The sequence below is a fragment of the Pleurodeles waltl genome, chromosome 12 (genome assembly GCF_031143425.1).
Source record: "Pleurodeles waltl isolate 20211129_DDA chromosome 12, aPleWal1.hap1.20221129, whole genome shotgun sequence".
NCBI classification, from domain to species: domain Eukaryota; kingdom Metazoa; phylum Chordata; class Amphibia; order Caudata; family Salamandridae; genus Pleurodeles; species Pleurodeles waltl.
Genome location: NC_090451.1, coordinates 657690510 through 657713155, shown reverse-complemented (window position 1 = coordinate 657713155; position 22646 = coordinate 657690510). Strand labels below are relative to the sequence as shown.

The 22646-nt window shown below is 43.9% G+C and overlaps 1 protein-coding gene across 4 annotated transcripts in view; it reads right to left on the bottom strand.

Moving 5' to 3' along the window:
* The window catches only part of ADAM15 (ADAM metallopeptidase domain 15), a 163262-nt gene that overhangs the window by 68050 nt on the left and 72566 nt on the right, over positions 1–22646 (bottom strand). For all 4 annotated transcript variants that reach the window (XM_069218405.1, XM_069218402.1, XM_069218403.1 and 1 more), the window contains exons 3-9: positions 17035–17111; positions 14562–14640; positions 12319–12395; positions 8896–9073; positions 4923–4988; positions 4033–4104; positions 3598–3767 (exon numbers count right to left, since the gene is read on the bottom strand). In XM_069218405.1, coding sequence (XP_069074506.1) covers positions 3598–3767; positions 4033–4104; positions 4923–4988; positions 8896–9073; positions 12319–12395; positions 14562–14640; positions 17035–17111 — 719 coding nt within the window. The remainder of the gene's footprint in view (positions 1–3597; positions 3768–4032; positions 4105–4922; positions 4989–8895; positions 9074–12318; positions 12396–14561; positions 14641–17034; positions 17112–22646) is intronic.

The following is a 22646-nucleotide window of genomic DNA, read 5'->3' as shown; positions in this document are numbered from 1 at the left end:
AGTCTTGACGTTTCAGCTTGTGTGTCTTGTTCAGTGGTGGTCGTCTTTCAGCCTTTCTTACCTTGGCCATGTCTCTGAGTATTGCACACCTTGTGCTTTTGGGCACTCCAGTGATGTTGCAGCTCTGAAATATGGCCAAACTGGTGGCAAGTGGCATCGTGGCAGCTGCACGCTTGACTTTTCTCAGTTCATGGGCAGTTATTTTGCGCCTTGGTTTTTCCACACGCTTCTTGCGACCCTGTTGACTATTTTGAATGAAACGCTTGATTGTTCGATGATCACGCTTCAGAAGCTTTGCAATTTTAAGAGTGCTGCATCCCTCTGCAAGATATCTCACTATTTTTGACTTTTCTGAGCCTGTCAAGTCCTTCTTTTGACCCATTTTGCCAAAGGAAAGGAAGTTGCCTAATAATTATGCACACCTGATATAGGGTGTTGATGTCATTAGACCACACCCCTTCTCATTACAGAGATGCACATCACCTAATATGCTTAATTGGTAGTAGGCTTTCGAGCCTATACAGCTTGGAGTAAGACAACATGCATAAAGAGGATGATGTGGTCAAAATACTCATTTGCCTAATAATTCTGCACTCCCTGTATACATACATTAGAGGCAGCAAAGCACTAGAATAGTTACTCCACACTGCTCAGGGGAGACAATGTAACATGAAATGTTACATGAACCATGACACATACATACTCACAATAAAGTACAACCCTACCACTGTTCACAATGCAAAAGACAGAGCAAAATGATCTGCAAAATAATGCCACCAATTCCTACTGCACATGCATGCCTACAAATCTCTCCTTAACGCTGGACCTGCCTACCTTAACCACCACCTGAACTTGCAGCATCCAGCAAGGCAACTCCGCTCAGCCATCCTCGTCCTCGCACAGATACCACGCATATGCAGAAGCAAAAGAGTAGGATGCTTTTTTTCCTACATCCCCACCAAAACGTGGAACAACTTTCCTCATCAAATTAGGATCTCCTCCTCTCTACTCGAGTTTCCAAAGAAACTGAAGGACTGTCTGTCCAACTAGGAGTTCAGATTAGCCTACACACCTGCAATAGCGCCTGGATACCTCTCTGTGATATGTGTGCAACACAAATCCTCATAACATAACATACCATTTCACAATACCACGCCAAACTCACATACCAATCCACAATATCAGACAAATGAGACAATGAACACAATTTGTGTAACATAAGAAACAATCTGCACAGTGCACAACAACCTCCAGCCCTATGCATTCGTCAATCAGCCAATTCTAATCCTGTTGCATTCACGTCTTCCTCTGCTGAAGGGACGGTAACAAGCACCTGGTGTTGTCATATAGATTCTTTTATCATTAAATCCTTTACATTTTCATCTCCAGTATAATTACTTAAGTAGAAAACTTGGCTGTAGACGTGGAATGAGTCAAGATATTCATAAATACTTTCACATTATAATCAGGGGCCCTAAGTAGAAAAGGTAGGCTCAGATGTGGTCGAAAAGCTTGGGGTGCAATATCACATGAAGCTGCAACACACTCAGTGGTGATGTCCAAAAGGGAAAAAAATATGTTGGGGTTGATTGAGTTCATGGACAGAGATAGTCATGACCATTGATGTGCTTTAGGCCGAAATGATCTTTTTTCGGGGCATAGCCAAGACTAAACTGCAGTTGGCAAGTCCCTCCCAGTAGTTGCAAAGTGACCAGATGTGCAGGTATGAAACCTAGTGGCTGAGATTAATTCAAATGTTCCATCCATCACCTCTTTGGTTTTCCCAGTGATAGATCTTGAGTGCAATGGGTACGCACAGATTTAGGTCTTGCTAGTCACAGTGGTAAAGGACACAAGTTTTATTTCACTGTCGAGATGTGAGTTGCTCTCGCAGCTAGTACTTCACTGTCTCATTCGGGGCAGGACAAGGTATATTTAGCGATTGATCTGTCCTTGTTTTTTGCGGTGCAGTAAGCAAAAAAGCAATAGCTTTAAATCCAGTGTCTCAAATTAATTCACAATTTCTATTAACCATCTTCTTCTTTTTCTAACACTGGATGGCCATAAAGGGAATTTCGTTAAGGTGGTTCAAATCTGTCCTTCACACACAAAGTGAAACTGGACACATTTCTAACATCACCCACCTGACATTTCTCAAAACAAATATGGACTCTTAGACAACCATACTTGACAGCTATGTGTTTGGCCATCAAATGTGTGCGGCTGATTTGGAAATTCACATGAAACTCAAAAGGATGTCACAGAGCATCACCACCATGTAAGTGACTGTCGCTTCAAAATGCGATTTTGGATGCTGCTTTAGAGCATCAACCAAGCAATTGAGATCCTAGTCCTTGGGAAAGTAAACCCTTTCCCAGTCCTGTTGACGTGCGTACTCTGTAGGTTCTTCCTAAGTGCAAAGTGCCTGTAACCTGGGAATCACATTCAATTCTGACCATTTCGTTTGACCTTCATGTTACTGAGCCTGCAAAGAGCATTTTCTACCTGTAGCACATTTTAAGGAGCATCCTTCCTTACACCTCCCAAACTCCCAAAACATCGGTGGATCCTAGCTGACGAAAATACTATGTGCCACCCTGACTGCTGCAATCGCATCCTTACGGGTCTCCCCCATAAACTCTTGCAGACTCCAAATGACCGAAAACTTTTAAGTGTGGTTAATTTAGCCAGAGCCCTTTAGGCCACAGATCAAAGAATTATGGAAATCTCTGCACTGGCTCCCCTTTAGAGGGTTGAGTCCACTTTAGTGCATGCTATCCAACCGATACAGCAATCACTGGCCTTACACCCTTCCTACCAAAGTGTTCCAGCTCTATTAACCGCCAGCCATCTAAGGTTGGCTTTATAAATCTGATATTTCTCCTTGAAACACATGTGGTATGTAGGAAAGTTTTTATATGCCCAAACCTTGACTACCTAGCAATCTATCCCACCTTCCCGATGACTGGAAAATATCTACATTAAGTTTAGAAGAGTTTTGTAAACTGATTTGTTCAGTTTGGGTTTAGGTGACAGTAATGCCTGACAGCACCACATGTGGGCCCTAAGAGCCTAATCTGCTGACTATTTCCCGAATTCCTAGCACTCTGAGCTGTCCTTAATGCAGTGTGGCTACTTTACAAGTCTGTAAAAGAAATTAAATAAATACCAGTTTGTTTCCAAGGGTCCGTTATGTGATTTATGCTGCAACTGCACGTACAAATGCTATTTATCAATTTCCTGCTGCAGAGTTGGACAGCATTTGTCCATTTCACATTTTCTGGTTATTGATTTAAAATAAGTTTATACACACAATTAATCTAAATGGCTATTTTTTACATAGTCCTCGAGGACCAACTCTCGCTACCAAGCAAGTTGCAAATATAACGTTAGCGGTCATGATGTGCTATACTGAAAGCAAGTTGGTCAACATGCTTGGCAAGTATTTTTCATGCCAGAAACTTCAAAGCTCATTTAAAAAAAATCAGAGCACTATTACACTAAATTGAAATCAGGGCATGGCATTCAAAGAGGAGTTATCCACAAAGGCAGCCATTCTCTCGAATTCATATATCATCATGCAAGAATGGTGCTTACGTTAAGAGCTGCGCATTATCATGGTGCATCCGAGGCAATAGGGTGGTCTGACGCCATGCCAGGAAACGGTTCAATGTCTCCTTTGGGTTTCGGTCCACCGGGATCTGGTCCCCCTGGTTCCAAACTTCTAGGCCTACCAGGGCCACACGGACATTCAATGACTGATAGAACTGAGGAGGAGGAGTCTAATGTTAGAAAACTGCCTCGTTGACTGAAGATGTGGGAACTAGAAAGAGTCATGCAGTAAAGATGGCGGCCATATGGATACACCAAGATAGAGAATGTAGGGAAAGCAATAGTGGGAGAGCTGGCCTGGCTTACTGCAGCCGACTCACTGTTCAGCATCCCCATTAAACAGAAGGGGATTGCTCCAATGCTGGAGATGCAAGGCGGGAGGTGGGGGTCACATATGCTAGATTTCATGCAGAGACTCACCGCATCCAATTGGTTAGCGATCTCCAGCATCCGGAACTGCAGCTTCTTTATGTTCGAGTTGTAGATCTTGTACTGAGAAAGGAAAATACAAAGCTTAGAAGCAGAGCAGTTGGGAGACTGAGTGGCTAAGCAAAGATCCTAAGCTCCAAAATCCCTACCCATCATTTTTTAAACTCCTTTCTGCCCAATGCGCTCACGCTCAAAATCCTTGCCCAACCTCAGGCAATTTCCCCTCATTAATGCCTGAACTCAATACTTTAGCTGCTCATGCTGCCCCTTAACCTGTATGCCACCTTTACTTTTAAACCGAAATGACAGACTACATGTATGATATTCTGTACCTTCTACATGGATATGCCACCCACCATCTTCTCTTAAAGTTGAGAGATCTAAAACTTGCCAACAGAAGGTTGGGTAGGTTGGTGAGGGCAATCTATTAACCAATGTGCCTGCTTCTGAACGGCTTGAAGGCGTGTGGCAGTGGCTGCCAGATCTCAGGGCCCCCTGCTCTTCAATGGAAGACAGGTAGGTGCTGAGTCTGTCACACCGGGCACACCAACACGGAACCAGGAGTACATTTAATAAGAGCAAACAACCCGTCTAGAAATATTTTATTTTTGTACAACTCATATTACATGAAAGTAAAGGCCCGTTGGCCTGATTACGACTCAGGAAGCGATGTTAACCCGGGTAGCATATTGTTCCGAGCAGGTGGGAAACAGAAGCGGATTTGTCCAAGGAAAAGGGAACCTTGGGTCGGGAAGAATTTCAGAGTGAGATAAGAAAACTAAAGGACAGATGAAAGAAGCTTCCTGGGAGACAATAGTGAATAAGGAGTTGAATTTTTTGGGGGGCAGGGCAGTGGGAGGGTACATTAACAGCAAACTCACCTCAGCCTTGTCCGCAACTATTACCAGTTCAATGTATTTCTTCTCACTAAGCACGTTCCGTCTGAGCTGAAAAAATAAATAACGTTGGGTGTGAAGAGCAGGGACTCTGGTCATAACTTCGTAAGAAGACTCAGAACCCAATGCAGCCAGAGCAGGAAGCCCCCTTGTTGTGAAAAATGCCATCCCTGCATGGTACCCAGCTTTTACTGAGGTCCACTATGGTTTCCTCAGGCTGCTTTATTATGGCATTGTTTGGAGACCCTGCCAACCCTGAATGAGGGCAAAGATATTATTAACAATAACCTCTTTGTGTATGGCAATGAACACAGCTATTTTTGCAGGTTTTTAAGTACTGTAACTAATGGGAGTGATCATTTTCTAATTTAGCAATTTGTAGTTGCTCACTTTATCAATCTCAGAAAAATGAAAGACTGAGTTAGACGTGCAGGTGTTCAAACATGTGTCTTGTAGGTCACAGCAGTTGTCACAAGAGCATTGAACTTGCAAAGCCATTTTGCTGGCCAATGAATATTCTTCTATCTCAAGATCGAACCTCCTCAAATCACTTTTTGAACCTTTTTCACTGAATAGCTACATACTCTCTTTTGGGAGGCAGACAGCTGTCTGCTCAGCGAGGCAGCAAGTGGTGCACAAAGTATCCAGATGTGCAGTAACATATGGACCTATGGACAAGGAAGAGCATTTTGAATCCAACAACCCTTGTGTGATGTGACCTTTAAAGGTGGAGTAAGAAATGGATTGCTTGATTTGCGTTGTATGGTTATTAGCCATCATTTTGGCTGGGATCCACACACACCACTATGGGAATCAATAAGGGAGAGAGCCAGTAAGTGATCTGGTCTGGTAGCAGCTGCAGGATTGTTCCGGGGAACCAGAGATTTAAAAAAACATTTTTGTGGACAACGCTGACATTTGCTTTGAAAGAAAGCTTCAGAGCAAAGCTGATCCCTTCACTCCTAGCTTTGGAGGTGAAGACAGCCATAGCTCGGGCCAGTGAATGGGAGCAAATCAGGATCACAAGGAAATAAAAATCATTAGTGCATATAATTTTACCACAAAAATATAGGTGCTTCCGGATAACAATTGTGTGTTTAGAACTGGTACAGAAACCCTTTTCTAGTTTTACTGCACACCACAGGAAAATATGATTCTTACCAGAGCAAGGAAAAGGTAGTATTGGCTTAGAATTATAACTTTAAGACTAAAAAAACAATAAAGAATGGAAGGAAAAATAACTTTTGCAAAGTAAAATAACAATCCACGGCACTGAAATGCTATTTTTAGGTGGATGTAGACCCGTGATCAGGCAAATTCCTATCATTCAGAGTGCAAGAGAAAAAATGACTGATGTGGACTGCCCCACTGCCCCATGCTGTATGCCATGGCGGACGGAAGCAAAATGTTAATGATAGCTTAACAGACTAATGGATGAAGAGAGCTAATCTAAATCCCTTCTATGTATGTTTAGAAGTTTGAACTTTCTAGTTATGATTTTTTCTTATTATTATAATAAGTGGACGCCCGGGACATCTTGTTTGGGGTCAAGGGCAACAAGTTTTTATGTTTACTTTGTCCTTGGGACAAGTAGGCCCAACCCCCTACAGCACAAACCCATTGGCTGCCTGTTTACAGAGAGTGGAACTCTCTGCAGTTGAGGTAATGTGTTTCCAAAAGATAATGCTGTTCGAACTTGTATTTATGGTTCATTATTTGAAAGCCTTCATTATTAGGGTGCGTGCTGTAAATAAATGTTTTAAGGTCACACTTCACTACTGACGTTGGTTCCAGTACAAAAAAAAAAACGTGTACACACATGTTTGAAAAGTTTAGGCTAAGAGGCTAAGTATAATGCTCCCAGAATGCTCTCTGATTATATGCAAATGACGTGTCATTTAGTAAAATGTGTTGATGCATGCTAGTATTTCCCAAAAATATTTCTAATGGAAAATCAGTGTAACCATTTTCAACACGATTATGGGAAGCATGAAAATAAACAAACACTGACAAAGCCAACTGATCTGACATATTTTTATAAGTCTTTTAGTTTCATCAATGCGTGTCTTGTTTTGAAATGGCTTTTGTAACACTTTATTGTTGTGGGAGCTACCAGGCCCTCAACATTGTAACAAACATTGGCAAAACCCCCCCAAAAAGTTTTTGAACTCTTAAAGCACACGTTGCCACCAGCGGCATAACAAAGGCCCGCAGCCGCCCTCCAGGGGGCCCCGTCAGCACAGCACCTGCCCTGAGTGAGTCTGGAGAGGCGGCTCCTCCATGTTCTTTGCAAAGGGGCACCCTCCAGTTTCGTTACGTCACTGATTGCCACTGTAGTTCCTGACACTGAACAAAACTACTTTGTGTGGCAATATGCTCCTTGTGGAAGAGCAGAATGCGATCACTCACAGTAAAGCCAGCCGAAAGAGAGAGAAATAGAAGTTTAATAAAAACAAAATGTCTTTGTTAACACCAGACCTAATTAGGGACCAAGACCCACATGTAGGTAGCTTTTTGCATGTCGCAAACAGCGACTTTCGCTGTTTGCGACGTGCAAAAAGCACATTGCGATGCACAAACCCAGTTTTGCGATTCAGTAACCTGGTTACCGAATCACAAAACGGGTTTGCGACTCGCAATTAGTAAGGGGTGTTCCCTTCCTAATTGCAACTCGCCGTGCAATGTAGGATTGTTTTGTGACCGCGAACGCGGGTGCAAACCAATCGCAGTTTGCACCCATTTCAAATGGGTGCTAACACTTTCGCAAAAGGGAAGGGATCCCCATGGGACCCCTTCCCCATTGTGGATGTCACTGTAAAAAAAAATTCATAGAAAAAATGAAACGAAAACGTTTCATTTTTCGTTTTTGTTATGCATCTCGTTTTCCTTTAAGGAAAACTGGCTGCATTACAAAAAAACAAAAAAATACTGCTTTATTGAAAAGCAGTCACAGACATGGTGGTCTACTGTCTCCAGCAGGCCACCATTCGTGAGGGGGTCGCAAATTGCGACCCACCTCATGATTATTCATGATGTGGGCATTTGCGAAGCCCTTGCGAATCAGATTGTGTCAAGACACCATCCTACATTCGGATTTGCGACTCGCAATTTGCAGGTCACAAATCTGAACCTACCTACTTGTGGCCCCAAATTCTTAAAGAAAGTCACAAAAGTGCACCCATGGTATATGTCGTACCCCTATAAAATATTTGTGAACTGTATTTTAGCATGGGTAAATACGATGTGTAGATTTGCTCATGTGAAAATCTATTGAGCATTTGCAAGTTCATTTTCCCTCCAGCCACTTTCTTCCCAACCCTGGAAGAAGTTCTAATTCTGCCATTGTCAGGAGTAAATGTCCAACCTTTCTTATTATGGGAAAATATTAGAGAGAAGCTGGTAAAAATCTTTAAAACATGCAGGTTAGTAGGTTTGCAGACTCAAAGGCATTCCAGCCCTGGAACTATTGCTTACTGCTTCCTCCAGCCCCAGTATGCAGATCTGCAGAAAGGTGGCAAAATAAGGAAATTGCTACAGTAGGGATTGAAACTCCAAGTATTGAAGCCCTACTATGGTAGTAGCCCTGGCATAATCAGAGAGGTTATTAATTGCTGCCATAATTTGTCGCCACACTACATGGCACCAAAGGGACAAGTAGATCTTTTTACAGGACAAGTAGATTTGAGAAGCAACCTGTCCCCTGGACAAGTAGATATTTTAATAAATTCCACACCCCTGCATCTAAAATCTGTAAGCCAGACCAAGAAACAAAGAGTGGACTAGAAAGGTAGGCAATATATTGTTTGTTTAGTTTTAAGTCCTACTGCTTTGTTAAAACACCCTTTAAGGGCTGTATGAATTTAACAGACCATTCAATTCTGTCCTCACAAAACAGGAGCCAGTCTGCCCACCCCTGGAGAAGGTTTCTTATGGCTCACTACACCAACGCCATCCTTACCCTGCGCGGACGTGGCCTGTGACCCTCCGAAGGCATTGCTGGTTGTCCGTAGCTCCCACTGCAGGTCTGCATATTTCTATGATTATCTTGGATTTTAGTGATGTGGTGTTTGCCAGATGGGGCGCCCAATGTGGGTGTGATGCTGTAACTTCGGTTTCCAGAGAGAAAAATGTGGCCCCTGAAGAAAGAGAAGATTTCTTATCATTGGTACCGAAAAATGTTCACAAAGATTAGCCGTTCCTCTTGAAAAGTTGGCAGATGTTGCAGGGTAAAAAAAACTACTTATTTGTAATACAGGTTTTTTTTTTTCTCATGGGACTATTCATTGAGGTCACAGAATATTTGAATATTTCCGACCAAATATTAGAACCCGGAGGACATTTACCAATGGATAAGACATATCTTTTGAAAAATACGTTTTTTATAAACACACATGCGCCTTCTTGTGATCTACATTAAGTAGTATTACATATATTCTTTTAAATAAATACGAATTGTAGTTAAAAACAATCAGAGTCAAAATGAGAACCATTTGTAAATAAAATAAAAAGGAACCGAGCCAGATAGGCTGCAGCTTCGGAAATCTGAAAATAACTGCTTATTTAGGGCAGCGACCACCTTCACTGCCCTTTGATGCCCTGCTGCAGAATTCTGCTCCTTCCTCAGTAAGCATTTTACTTCTGCTGCTGTGAAAGAGAAAGGATTGTTTAGGACTTTAATAGAATTTTCTATGGTGGAGCATTAGGATTACGCCAAGACACTTTTTTTTTTCCATCATCTCACTGCATAAGTGGTTGGATCCTGGAAGAAAGCGAGCAGATATCAACAGAGTTACATGAAAACACCATGTTTTTTTGAGGAAGGACTGATGTGTCCTTAACATTCTCTCATTGTGTGAAACACTTTTTATGGTTAATGAAAACAAAAAGCCTGAATCACGCTGACTCCTTGAAAGGTCAATTTAGAGCTCTCAAAAAGGTCAAGCTCTCCTGTGTACAGACAATACCGTTTAAATACTTGTAAAAAAAATCCTTAATCATTGGGATGGTGAAGAGGAAAACCTAAAAGGATTTCTTTTCTCTAGGCTGCAGTATATACTTGGATGCCCTTAGTTAAAGTGACCTGCAAGATTAATCTGACTGCATATAGACGGTACAGGAACACAAAATTACCATGGCATAATGTAGGATGGTGTTTTCTCAGATGAAAACTTTGTGCCAGTTGACCACGCATATATCCTAGTGGAGAGGAACTTTGCGTTGCTAAAGATGTCAAATTGTTCTTGAGACATAACTTGATTCCCATATTGGAGAAATTTAGGAGCAAGGAGGCTAAATTCGAGTACTGAAGGCTGTGGGGGAGGCTCTTGTATTGCATGTTTAAGAAAAAAGCCAACCTTTACGGCAAATTTGTGAGTGAACTCTGACATCCGGATGAGATTGGGGAATCCCTGTTACAGTGTCATTCAAATGCAGTACGAATCATCCTAGACTTAGATTATCTCAGATTAATGAGGGCTATTAGCGTAAGAGGTATTAAGGGAAAAAACGTAGATATTCTCCTTGGACAAGCCAATCAAAAGATACTTTTTTCTGCATTTCAGGTTTGCGATACGGGGAGGGGGATGTCTTTATATCTTCAGATCTTTGTGTTTCCAAATGGGCCTTTTTGCTGATAGCTCCACATTCCAAAACATTGCACAAAGTTTCAGTTTGGGAATTCCTTGTAGTTCTCTTGAAGCATTCTTCCTACCGTCTTCAGCGCCACATTTAATGTTCCTAGTGGGTTTATTACCTATAGTCCAGGACTTTAGACTGCCAGGCAGTGATGAATGTGTGGCCTGCAATCCACAGGGTCCTCAACCTTATAAACCATGGCTTTTTTGCAAGTACCGGGCATTTTTGTTACTGCAGTAGTATGGATGTGCTCTGGAGTAGTCTCAGGTAACATCCCCCTGCCATCATAGGGTCATCATCACAACTGTCTAATTTTTGGCCAATCTTCCAGATATGGATTGATAGTCATCTTTTCTTATGCTAGCCTACTTGTAAAGGTATGGGACTCATTTTTGCTACTTTCTGGAATGACAGAAAGGCCAAAGCAAGGGCATAGAGCCATTCCTGAATAAAATCTCTCAAAATGAGGAGTTAGCAAAGAAAATGTCAGGATCCTAGCCAATCTCCAGATTTACCCCACCTTCAGCGCTACGCGCTTGATGTTCGCTATGGATTGCCAGGATATATGCTTTCAAGGTCTAAATCTAGATCTACAGAGTTGTTACTAGGCAGGCCACTACTAATTCAAAACTCTATCTTTCATTGTAAATCCATCCTCTTACACCTTCTCCAATTGCATGTTTGTTTTTCTACTATCCCTCGACTGTCTAACAAAGTGTGCTCCTCTAAAATCAAAAGATGCTTGCCAAAACTGTACAACTGTAGGCACAAGATAGAAGGGACATCTTCAAAACTTGAAGCTGTGACTTTCACTCACCTAGTTATGGGATGTTGTTGTATCATATTTCCTTGCATATAATGGCAGTTTAGTGGTTGGACAATGAGATGTGCGCCTACATTGTAATTGGATGTGAGATAAGCAGCGTAATTGGATGAGAACAGATACTGTAATGGGTTGTGAGGTGACAGGTATATAGAGAGGTGAGCTAACAGGCGTGGTAAGATACAAGATAACCAGTGTAGCGGGATACTAGATAATGTGTGTATTGAGTTGGTATAGATGTAACAAGAATTGAATATGCGGGTATAATGAGATGTGAGTTGACATTTGTGAAGAGATGTTCACTGATATGTGATGAGATATTATGCAGCAAGAATAATGAGATTGGAGACGTCAGACGTATAGGGTTATTCAAGATCAGAGGTAACAAGATGTGACGGGTGCAATTAGATGCGACCAGTGTAATGAAATGTCAGTAGACGGATGCAGCTAGCTGTCACAAAAGAAATGGAATGTGAAAGGACAGGTGTCATGTAACATAACCTGAAAGGTGAAAACATATCAGAGCCTACAAATGTAAGGAAATGCCCTCAAAATGGTAACTGACAGATCTAAGGAGATGTGAGTGAACAAGTGCATTAATATGCAAACTACTAGGTTTACTGGTATGTTACCCAACACGCTGCATGAGATGTGGCTGTCGTCATTGGACACAAGCTGACATGTGTAGCACGATTAGAGTGGACAGATGCTAGGATAAAAAAAACTGTGAGGTGTAATGAGATGGAGAATGTCACAAAACATACGTGTTTAATTCCAGTGAACAACAGATTCAGATGTACACAAACTTTTATATCTTCGGGAGAATATATTCAGGAAGAAACACTTGAAGCATTGTTTTCAATTCTGCTATCTCTGCACGTTTCTGTGAAACAGTAAAAGGAGACAAACACTTTCACCCCATACCTGATTCCAGAGCATGTACTCACACTGCCCCAGGAGTGGGGCAGCCCCCGCACTCGCAAATGGTAGTAGCAGTTCACCTGCGAAAGAGGAGAAAGAACGTTATTATGAAGGATGGCTCACCTCGCAGGGCCTGGGTTCCAGTCTAGTGATGCCCGCCAGTCTTGACTCACTATGCAGGAAGATCTTCCCTCAAGATGCTTGAGGTTTAGTCTTTGCACCAGAGGCATTCACCCCACGTACATTACCTTTGACTTACTCAGTGTTTCATGGCACAGTGGTCTACCAGCCCCACGACACAAGGGTTCTTTACTCAAGAAGCAGATATCAGCAAAGGCAGAAAAAATTGTTTCCCAGCAAAGGAAGAGTCACCACACGAAGGAGAGCGCTCTGTCTCAAACCCGGGGGCAGAGAGAGAGTTAGCACAGGGATCTTGCCTCATGACACAGGGTTCTCATCTCACAATGTATTGGATCGCATCTTAAGCCCAAGGCAGACAGGAGGTAAAGATATCAACTATATACTCTTTACTGCCCTATATGTACAAACGCAAGAAAGACTTTCCGAGCCCTATACTTCAAGAGCGGATTGATACTGGGGAGAGAACAATGAATTTAGTAGGGTGGGGTTAAAAGAAATTGAGATCAATTTTTGGACAGTTTGTTGTAAACATTGCACCACGTAGTAATTGCACGTTATGAGCTGGTGGAGATTTGAGCGCACCACCAATGCAAACCTCCTGTGACAGCTATTGACTAAGTACCTCAAAGGGATCATCAAACCAACCCCGGAGGGTTAGGCAATGGCAGAGCACCGAGACCATGATCTTATTCTACTGTGACCCCGCAATGAAAGTTAATAGTTTAAGATGAACCAAACTAAATGCTATAAACTACTATGCCTCAGGGGGGTAGGTCTTGTGATGTATGGGGTAGGTGGAGTTGTGCTTCGTAACGCAGAGGGGTAGGTCTCTCAGCAAAGGCTTACCGCAGGACAGAAGGAGTCTCGACTCAGTGATTGATGCTGTCTCACAGTGAAGGGGATCTCACCTCATGAGAGGTCTCCCCTTGCAACACAGAGCACCCATGAGCGTCAATTCAACACAATGCCAGGGGCAGCAGAAGTGACATCACACGCCCTTTGTCCTGATCTTCAATTTCACTCAACCACACATGCGTACACGTACACACACTTGAACACTTACACACACTCTCTCACGTAAACACTCACTCACTCGCAAGCATGCACACAACATACATTTAAAAGCTTTTTTGTTCTTACATACCCCAACTGTCCATAAAAAAAATCATATTTCAGCTAGCTGTACCCCATTTTCTTTACACTAATAGTGAATATTGAATGAAGCATTATTCACTATTACTATCACAAAAAAACAGAGCGAAAACAAAGCGAGTGGAGCCCCAAATGATATCCATATGGACGAGCTCCCACTTTGTTTCTGGCACTGATTTTGCCACCTGTGAAGCGAGGGGTCGCAAAGGAAGTGCCAGGGGTCGCAAGTGGCAAGCCATTGGTCACAGTTGCAACACCTGGCGACCCCCTAAATGACGTCTATGAGAGCACCTCGGCACACGACTCACTGGTCTAGTCTCAAGATACTAGTCATCTTGTTTCACAAAACTCATGCTCCTGCATTATGACGCAAGGGGGTCTTGTCCCTTGAACCAGTGGCATAACGAAACTTGGGGGGGGCCTCCTCCTGGACCCAGACAGGTGCCTGCCGCGCAGGCACAGTGTACTGTGGTACGGAATTGAGGGTTTTTCACTCATGACATATGGGGTCTTCCCTCCACTTGCTTCGTAAATCAAGGAGTCATGTGACGTGCTGTATGGGGTCTCCTCTGAAGCCTGGCAGAAGCTGCAGGACCCTCTAGATCAGTGGTTCCCAACCTGTGGGCCCGGGACCCCTGGGGGTCCGCAAAGCCTCCTCAGGGGGTCCGTCTGCTTAAAAAATGTAATAATATTAGGTCCCAGCTATCAGTAATGACTCCTTGGGGGTCCCCATGTTCCAATAATGATTCAGTGGGGGTCCCCGGGCTCCAGTATTGATAAAATGGGGGTCCACAGAAGTCAAAAGGTTGGGAACCACTGCTCTAGATAGCGTAAGGTGGAGAGCATGCCTCACTGCAAAGACTCAGTCCTAGCTACAAATTAACAATTGCCAGTCTATAAGAGCGGACAAATTAGGGTTACACTGAAAGCAAGGTACACTGAAGGCTACTTACCGGCTTCTCTGCACTTTCCACCACAGGAACCCCATCAGGGAGGTAGGACACCAGGCTGTGCCCCCCACGCAAGAGCTCCCTAAAAAGGAAAAAATTAAAGTAAGCAAGAGTGCAACAGAAAGTGAGAGTGAGAAAAGGTAGCCAAAAGAATGAGAGAATAAAAAAAGGAGGATGGTGATGGATCAGGGTAGAGAATGAGAGCGAAGATGGAGATGTAAAGTAGAGGACACAATAATTTAAAGAAAGAAAGACAACGTGAAAAAAGTAAAATGCATTAAGAAAAATGAGAACGTCATAGGGGAAATATGGTAGAAGACAGAACAAGAGAAAAATAATGCTAGAAAAAAGGGGTAACGAGTCTCAAATGTCCCAAAGTTATACCAGATGTGAGGGAAAGGCTATTGGCAAAATATAAGCACTCGAAGGTTGAGTGAAAGCAAAAGAACCAAAGGAAGAATAATATAAAGAATACATTTGTGGAGGAAAGAACAAGTGAAAGAAAAAATAGCAAGATGGAAGCACATTTACGTGTATACAAATAAAGAAAAAACAATGAGATTTGGATGCACAAAGTACGAAAACAGAGGCAGGAAGACGGAATGAGATATAAGCAAAGAAAAAAAGAAAGAAAAGAAAGAGGACCAGGGAAATATACAGTTAGATAGCTAAAATGAAGGTAACATAAAAAGAAAGAGTGAAAAATATCAATTAGAATAGAAAGAAGAAAGCCCAAAAAGAGCTAAGGACAAACGGCGAAATTAAAAGTGAAGGAAGGAACAGTAATGGAACAGAAAGAAAGTGGACTGATGAGTGAACGGGGTACGTGTGAGGTGTGCTGCTGTCACAGCAGGCCTGAACTGTGGCCGAGGGCAGGTGCCTTTGCACCACCCAGACCCCTCGTTCTCCTTCAAACCCACATATCTGCCTTTCCCCTCTGGATCCGCGCACACTTCCTCTTGGCACTACACGTATTATTTTTTTTTTTTCAAAACATCCACAAAGCCGCACGCTGCTTATCGGGCAGATTCAGAGCCATATTGTGAATGCACTAGCCGAGGCGTGGCAAGCTACTGACTGGACAAGGAACAAATGAACCGCCGTCCACCCAACGCTCCTGGGCGGGAACGTCTCAGGAATGCCGGGTTGTGGGCTGCCAAGTATGTGCTCCTCTGGGGACAGAGGCAAAGCCAGGCCCAGAAAGTAAGAAAAGGGAGCCACAGAAAGGGCTGGGCGCGGTGACTCAGCCATTGTTTGAGGCGAATTTCAGCTCACATGGCCTTGCCAGGAGCTCGAGGAAGGGTGTGCGCGCTAAGGGACCAGGGTCTCTGCAGTAGGGCGGGGTTCGAGCACTAGAAGGTCTTGGTCTGGAAAGAACCTGATCCATTTCCAACACCCCCATGCTGTCGCATTGCCTAACCCTGATTGGTCAATCATTTTTGGTCCTTTTTCTCACCCCTCGAGATTTGCCCACTCCACCCTCAGCACCTGCTATCAGCAAAAACACCCACATCAACAAACCCTTCTGTTTGAGACCCCAGTCCTTATGCATCGATGACCAACATCGAAGCAAAAACACCAACGTGCAACTCCTAACACACAACCAGAAGCCCACCAGCCCAAAGGAGAAAGGGATGATTGAGCAACAGGCCTTTGTCACACAAATAGGCAAGAAGAGGCAGAACCGGTAATATCGCTTTGTGGACAGTCTCTTGGAATTTCAGATTTAATAGCTAACAGTTTGTATTCATTAACACGACAAAATAAAATATAGTTCAACCTCATCATCCATTTTCTTCTCTTGGACAAGCCAATGTCTGCTTAGCCGCTGAATCCTCCCCGTGTCCCTGAACAATCTCTCAAATTAATACACTTCAAGGTGGTTTGAAACTCACTTTCTGACGTGCTTATTTCAAACCCACCAAAAACCTACTGTGAGCTCGTCTAACACCTTCATCTCCTTGGTTCCTTTGTGAACTGAGCCAAAAACTTGCAATTCATGTCCATCACATTGACAAATGACAAAAAAGAAGTTTCTGTCCAATTAATCCATACTAATGCCCAATAGCCATCGCCAGTACCCAGTGGCCAGCATCAATAAATGAACATGAATGCCCGATGGAAAAAAAAACAATGACCATTACCAATGCCTGAAACCACTACCCGTATTCAGTACAAATGGGCTCTAACCAACAACGATGACCATTACCAAACACCCAGTAACCAACAACGATGGTTGTCACTGAAGCCCTAGGCCCACATACAAACACCAGAGTGCAATAACCATCAACAATACTTTTTGCTAAGGAAGTCTCATTCTCACAATATAACATTTTTCACACTTGCCTCCGTCTAAAGTCTGACATTACATCAATATGTAAAAGCATCTCAACAAAGATAACCTGTCGACTTCCCAATCATCCACCCACTCCTTGCATTCATCCAACCACTGCTATTTGTTTGTGCTGCAACTTACTGGTTTTGTTTCAATTCCATCTCATGCTGAGCTCCTTCGATTTCCAATGCAACAAAAAGATGGCTGGGGTGGCCGTCCTACAATCAAATGAAAGAAGATAGGAGTGAGACAATGGACGACCAAAGACTACTATCATCTAGTTTTGTGGAGGATACCTAGGGGGAAATTAGGAACCACACTGTTTATCCTCTCAATGAGGAGCAATCCAACAAGGACGTTGGTCTAGAGCAGTGATACTCAACGTACGGCCCTGGGGCCACCTGTGGCCCTCCTAACCTTCACATGCGGCCCCCGGATTAAAGCAGCACTGGGCTGCTGTTTACTTCAGAGAGCACTAACACTTAGAACTATGTTAAATAAAGGAGGAGGCTTTAATTTACAAGCTAACTGGAGTAAAGGAAAAGAAGAAAATAAAGTATCCTGCACTATTTAACCACCCATAAAGCCGCACTCCCATCCTGATAGCATCAAAGTGGCCCTCTGGCTCACTTCAGGCCATCATTTGTGGCCCCAGGGAAAATGTTTGTGAGTACCTATGGTCTAGAGAGTTCAAAGTAGCCATTCAACCTTACTCAGCAGAGGGTATCATTTGGATATTTGCAACAGGGATTTTACACAAGAAAAAACTACCCAATTTTTTGGTGGGATTTATCAGGCTATGGCTCAGTTTACTCGTATTTAGTTGTTTTCAAAATTTCAGGTATGTTTCAGCTTGGAAGATTAGTGGTATGGAGATCCCTTGACGGGATGGACAAACTCAACAGGCAGTGAAGGGTTAGGGAGGTGAGAACCGAAAACCTGAGGCTTATTGCTATGTTCCTCATCTTCTCTGTTAAACCTTATTCTCATGTTTCCCACACATGAGGTAAAAACGAGAGGAGCTGGGTTAGAACGATAACCTCATTTTCAAGGCTTCAGTCAGTGTCTACTCAGAATGGAAAATTAATGGTCCTGCCGCACCAGTCTATTGACTCTTTAAAATGACCACTAATGTCCAGACTCGACAGAATAATATTTACTGCATTTTGCTTGCTATGGCAACACTTATCATGCCGATAGAGTAACTTGTTTTGCACACAGCAAATGCCATACTGTGACTAGTCACTAGGTAGCTGAGATGAATGTGCATCTCTGTCTTTTGCTGTTAGAATTTACTAAAAATGCAATACTAAAGTACACCACAGGGTGGCAGGGATGCACCCATATCTGTTGATGCGTCTGGCCACTAGAAGGCGCACCTTGGTCTGTCTGCAATAGAAGACGCAAGCCAATGTGTCTCACTTGAGATGTCACTAGATGATACATCAGCACTACTAGTGGTCTCCTTTCCTTTAACTTAGACAATGCCATTGCATAGCTGGCCATCAAATGAAAGCTGCATCAGCTCTTTCGGCCACAGCCTGCCTGCAGAATACCACTGTGGCAACCAACAACCCTCCTCTGACTACAGAAAAATGTTGCAAATCACAGCTATCCCAGAGGCCAGTGAACATGACGGCGAAAGGAGCTGAATAGCTGGTAGCCCACTGTGACCATACAGTTCCATATACCAGCCACCAAAATGCCTCCAACATCCAAACTGGATCTGCAAACACCCTCTAACGACCGTCTCTACTCCAGCAGGAGCTTAGAACCATGTGAGTTAATCTTCCATAACATTTATTGACCTGCCCATTTTCTAGAGGAAACCAATGCCTCTCCATTATGCCCATTTCCTGCAGCAAGGTCCCTCTTTTAAGCTTAATACCTCGGCTAAAGACTCTAAGACCCCTTCAGTCTGCCCTTTTCCTGGAGAGAAGGACACATGGAGACTACATTCTGCACCTTTCCTTCAGGAAATGACGCCATGGGCTATCTATCTGTCCATTTCCAGCACGTTAGGACAGCATGATACCTTTTCCTGCTTATTTCCTGCAGTTAAGGGCACCAAAGCTGGTATTAGCACATGTTCCACAGGTAAGATTGTCCAGGTCCATTTAATATTCCACTTGCGTAGCAGGGCCCTGTGACAGGCTAGACGGTATAAACCAGACTGGAAACGGCGTAGGGTGGTGAGTAAATAGAAATTTATTGTTCTAGTGTCTTTTCTTATTTCTTATTTATTTTCTATTTGCTTTCCACAGTGGGTAAGTATCCGTACAGTCTATGGTTTAACATTCTTCTTTTCCTTGATCTTGTCGTTCTTCTTCTTCTCGTTTTTCAGGTCACTGTTCTTTGGTAAATACGAGCGGCTCCCGGGAGAAGACCGGCAAGAAAACATGAGAAACCTAAGGTAAGTAAATTGGCTATTTCCGGGGTTTTATCTTTCAGGTAGGAATAGGGGAGGGCCCAGTGGGGTATAGAGGAAGAGTGCAGAGACACCCGTGCACTATTTTAAAACGTGGTGATGTATTGTGTTTTAGACACACGGTGCTCCCAGACCAGAGGGGACAGTCGGGCTCCTTTTTTAGTTAGGGAGTCTACCCTTCCTTCCCCCTCCCTCCTCCTCCCTCCCGCTCCTCCCAGTTCCCTTCCCCTGTATGTTTTTCCCTTTTCCGGTCTGTTCTCCCTAGTAAGGACCGTACCTTTGTAAGCCACGACCCTCCGGGGTCGTGGCTGGCTTTTGGGCTCCTCGTCTCCGGCGTTCCGTGATATGATCTCTCCTTCTCCTCTCAGTTATCGTCTCCCGTCTTCCTCGTGATCTTCTCCTTGGCGTTTTCAATCGTCTCCGTCACTCCTTCCTCCCGCTCGTCTCCCGGAACGTTCAGTTCCTCTTTATCGCGGCCGGCGGCCCGGAAGGCATTGAGCCGTTCCCTAGAAACAGGGAAACGCCCCCAGGACTCCGAGGCCGTTCCCATGGGAACGGATGAACGCGGATCTGACGTTTCGGGGTTCTCCGACACGTCGTAGGTTGCTTCGCCTTGTGGCGTGATCGTGGCCGCCCGATCACACACCCCATCCCAAGAGCGATCCTGCTCGAGGATCGTGGAAGAGTTGGGAAACCTCGATAAGTAATCCGCAGGGCCTTGTTGAGACCCCTGAATGTGGCGGACCTGGAAGGAAAAAGGCTGTAGTTCAAGGAACCAGCGTAGGATCCTGGAATTTGAGTCCTTGTGAGATGCTAGCCAAGTAAGAGGAGCGTGATCTGTATATAGAATAAAAGGTCTACCTAAAAGGTAATACTGCAGGTTCTCTATCGCCCATTTAATGGCCAAACACTCTTTCTCGATGATAGGGTAATGACACTTCCGGGGTAGCAGTTTCCGACTAATAAAAACAATCGGGTGATCCCTACCCTCAGAATCAGGTTGGGCAAGCACCCCCCCCAAGGCCCACATTAGAAGCATCCGTATATAGATGGAAGGGCTTAGAGAAATCAGGGGACTGTAATCAGGTTCTGATGTAAGAATGGACCGTAGATGGTCAAAACTAGCCCTCTGAGCCCCGGTAAAAGGTACCAACTTGTTAGGATGACGTTTAGATAACAAATCTGTAAGAGGGGCTGCAATAGTGGAGTATGCTGGTATGAATCTACGGTAGTAGCCCACTAAACCAAGGAAGGAACGCAGATCTTTTTTAGTTTTTGGGGTGGGGGCGTTACTGATGGCTTCAACCTTTGTAGTTTAGGGTTGTAGCGTACCATTGCCTATCGTATAGCCTAAGTACGATATGTTCGCTTTCCCTAATATACACTTCTTAGGATTAGCAGTCAATTTTGCCTCTGCCAGAGTGGCCAAGATTTGGTGTAGATGGTGTAGATGATCTACCCAGGTGTCGCTAAAAATGACAACATCGTCTAGATAAGCAGCGGAGAAGGTATGAAAGGGTTTAAGCAAGCGGTCCATTAATCTCTGAAATGTGTGGCCGGGGCTCCATGGAGACCAAAGGGTAACACCGTAAATTGGTAAAGGCCAGATTGAGTAGAGAAGGCTGTTTTCTCTTTGTCTTCGGGAAACAGGGGAATCTGCCAATAACCTTTAGTGAGGTCTAGAGTAGACATATATTTAGCTTTCCCTATCTTCTCCAAGACATCATCCACCCGGGGAATAGGGTAAGTGTCAAACAAGGATATTGAGTTGAGTTTTCGGAAGTCAATACAGAACCGAACTGATCCGTCGGGTTTCGGAACCAGGACTACTGGAGAGCACCAGAGACTAATAGAAGGTTCAATTACTCCTAAGTTTAACATTTTGCTTATTTCCTCCTCTATGAGGTGTTTCCTTGCCTCGGGGACGCGATACGGTCGTAGTCGGATAGTTTGTCCTGGAGGTGTTCTGATTTGGTGATAAATCAAGGATGTTCTTCCAGGAATGTCGGAGAAGACTTGGGGATATTGGTTTAACAGGGCGTACAACTGCTGCTTCTCTGATGTTGTCAGAGAAGCGTTGATACAGGGCCTTGTCTCCTGTTGTGGTGCTTCAACGGGACATAGTTCGATGTCTAATTCTTTGCAGGGGGATATAAACCAACCTATCTCGACGGGGTCAGGACCCTCATCTACAGGTTCCCATTTTTTTAGGAGATTCACATGATAAATCTGGGTTTTCCTAGGGTTGACACTGAGTTCTATGAGATAGGTGACAGGGGAGACTGCCCGAATCACCTTATAGGGCCCTTGCCATCTGGCCAATAATTTCTGTTCAGACGTAGGCCGCATGATCAGGACTTGATCGTTCGGGAGAAATGTACGCAATTTACTTCCTTTATCATAATAATGTTTTTGAGTCTCTTGTGCTTTTTCCAGATGTTGTCGTACATCTTCCCATAGTTCCTGTAAGTGTGCTTTCAGTTTTTGGACATATTCTAACAGTGGTCGGCCCTCTTCTTCCTCCTCTTCTTCCCAGGTTTCAACGGCCATATCTAATAGAGAACGGGGTTGTCTGCCAAACAGCAGTTCGATTGGGCTGTGGCCCGTTGAAGCCTGTTCGTGGGTTCTAATGGCGTAAAGTACTAAGGGCAATTTCAGGTCCCAATCTCTCCCTGTCTCATCGACAATTTTTTTCAACAGTGATTTAATTGTCCTGTTATAGCGCTCTACTAGCCCGTCTGTTTGGGGATGATAAACTGCAGTTTTGATTTGTGTAATTCCTAATACCTTACATATTTGTTTCATGAGGTTGGACATGAATGGCGTACCCTGGTCAGTGAGTATCTCGCGGGGAAACCCGGTCCGAGTGAATACCGTTATCATGGCCTGTGCTACTGCTTTAGTGGTTATGCTTGAAAGGGGAAGGGCCTCGGGGTATCGGGTAGCATAGTCTACGATAACTAAGATATAGGTGTGGCCTTTAGAGGAGGGAAGTAGGGGTCTGATCAAATCCATCCCTACCCTGCTAAATGGAATGTCAATGATGGGAAGGGGTAGGAGGGGTGCTTTCCGGGGTCGACCTGGTTCGGTGAGCTGACATCTGGGACATTGCAAGCAATATTTTCTAATATGGGCAAAAACCCCTGGCCAGTAGAACTTCCTGAGGAGATATTCCTCCGTTTTTTCCCTGCCGAAATGACCCCCTCCTGGCTGATTATGCGCTAGGAAAAGTACTTGGTCCCTATGGGATTCTGGGACTACTAATTGATGCTTGCGTTCTCCTGCCCGTGTAGTGCTTACTCTATAGAGAAGGTTTCTTTGTACC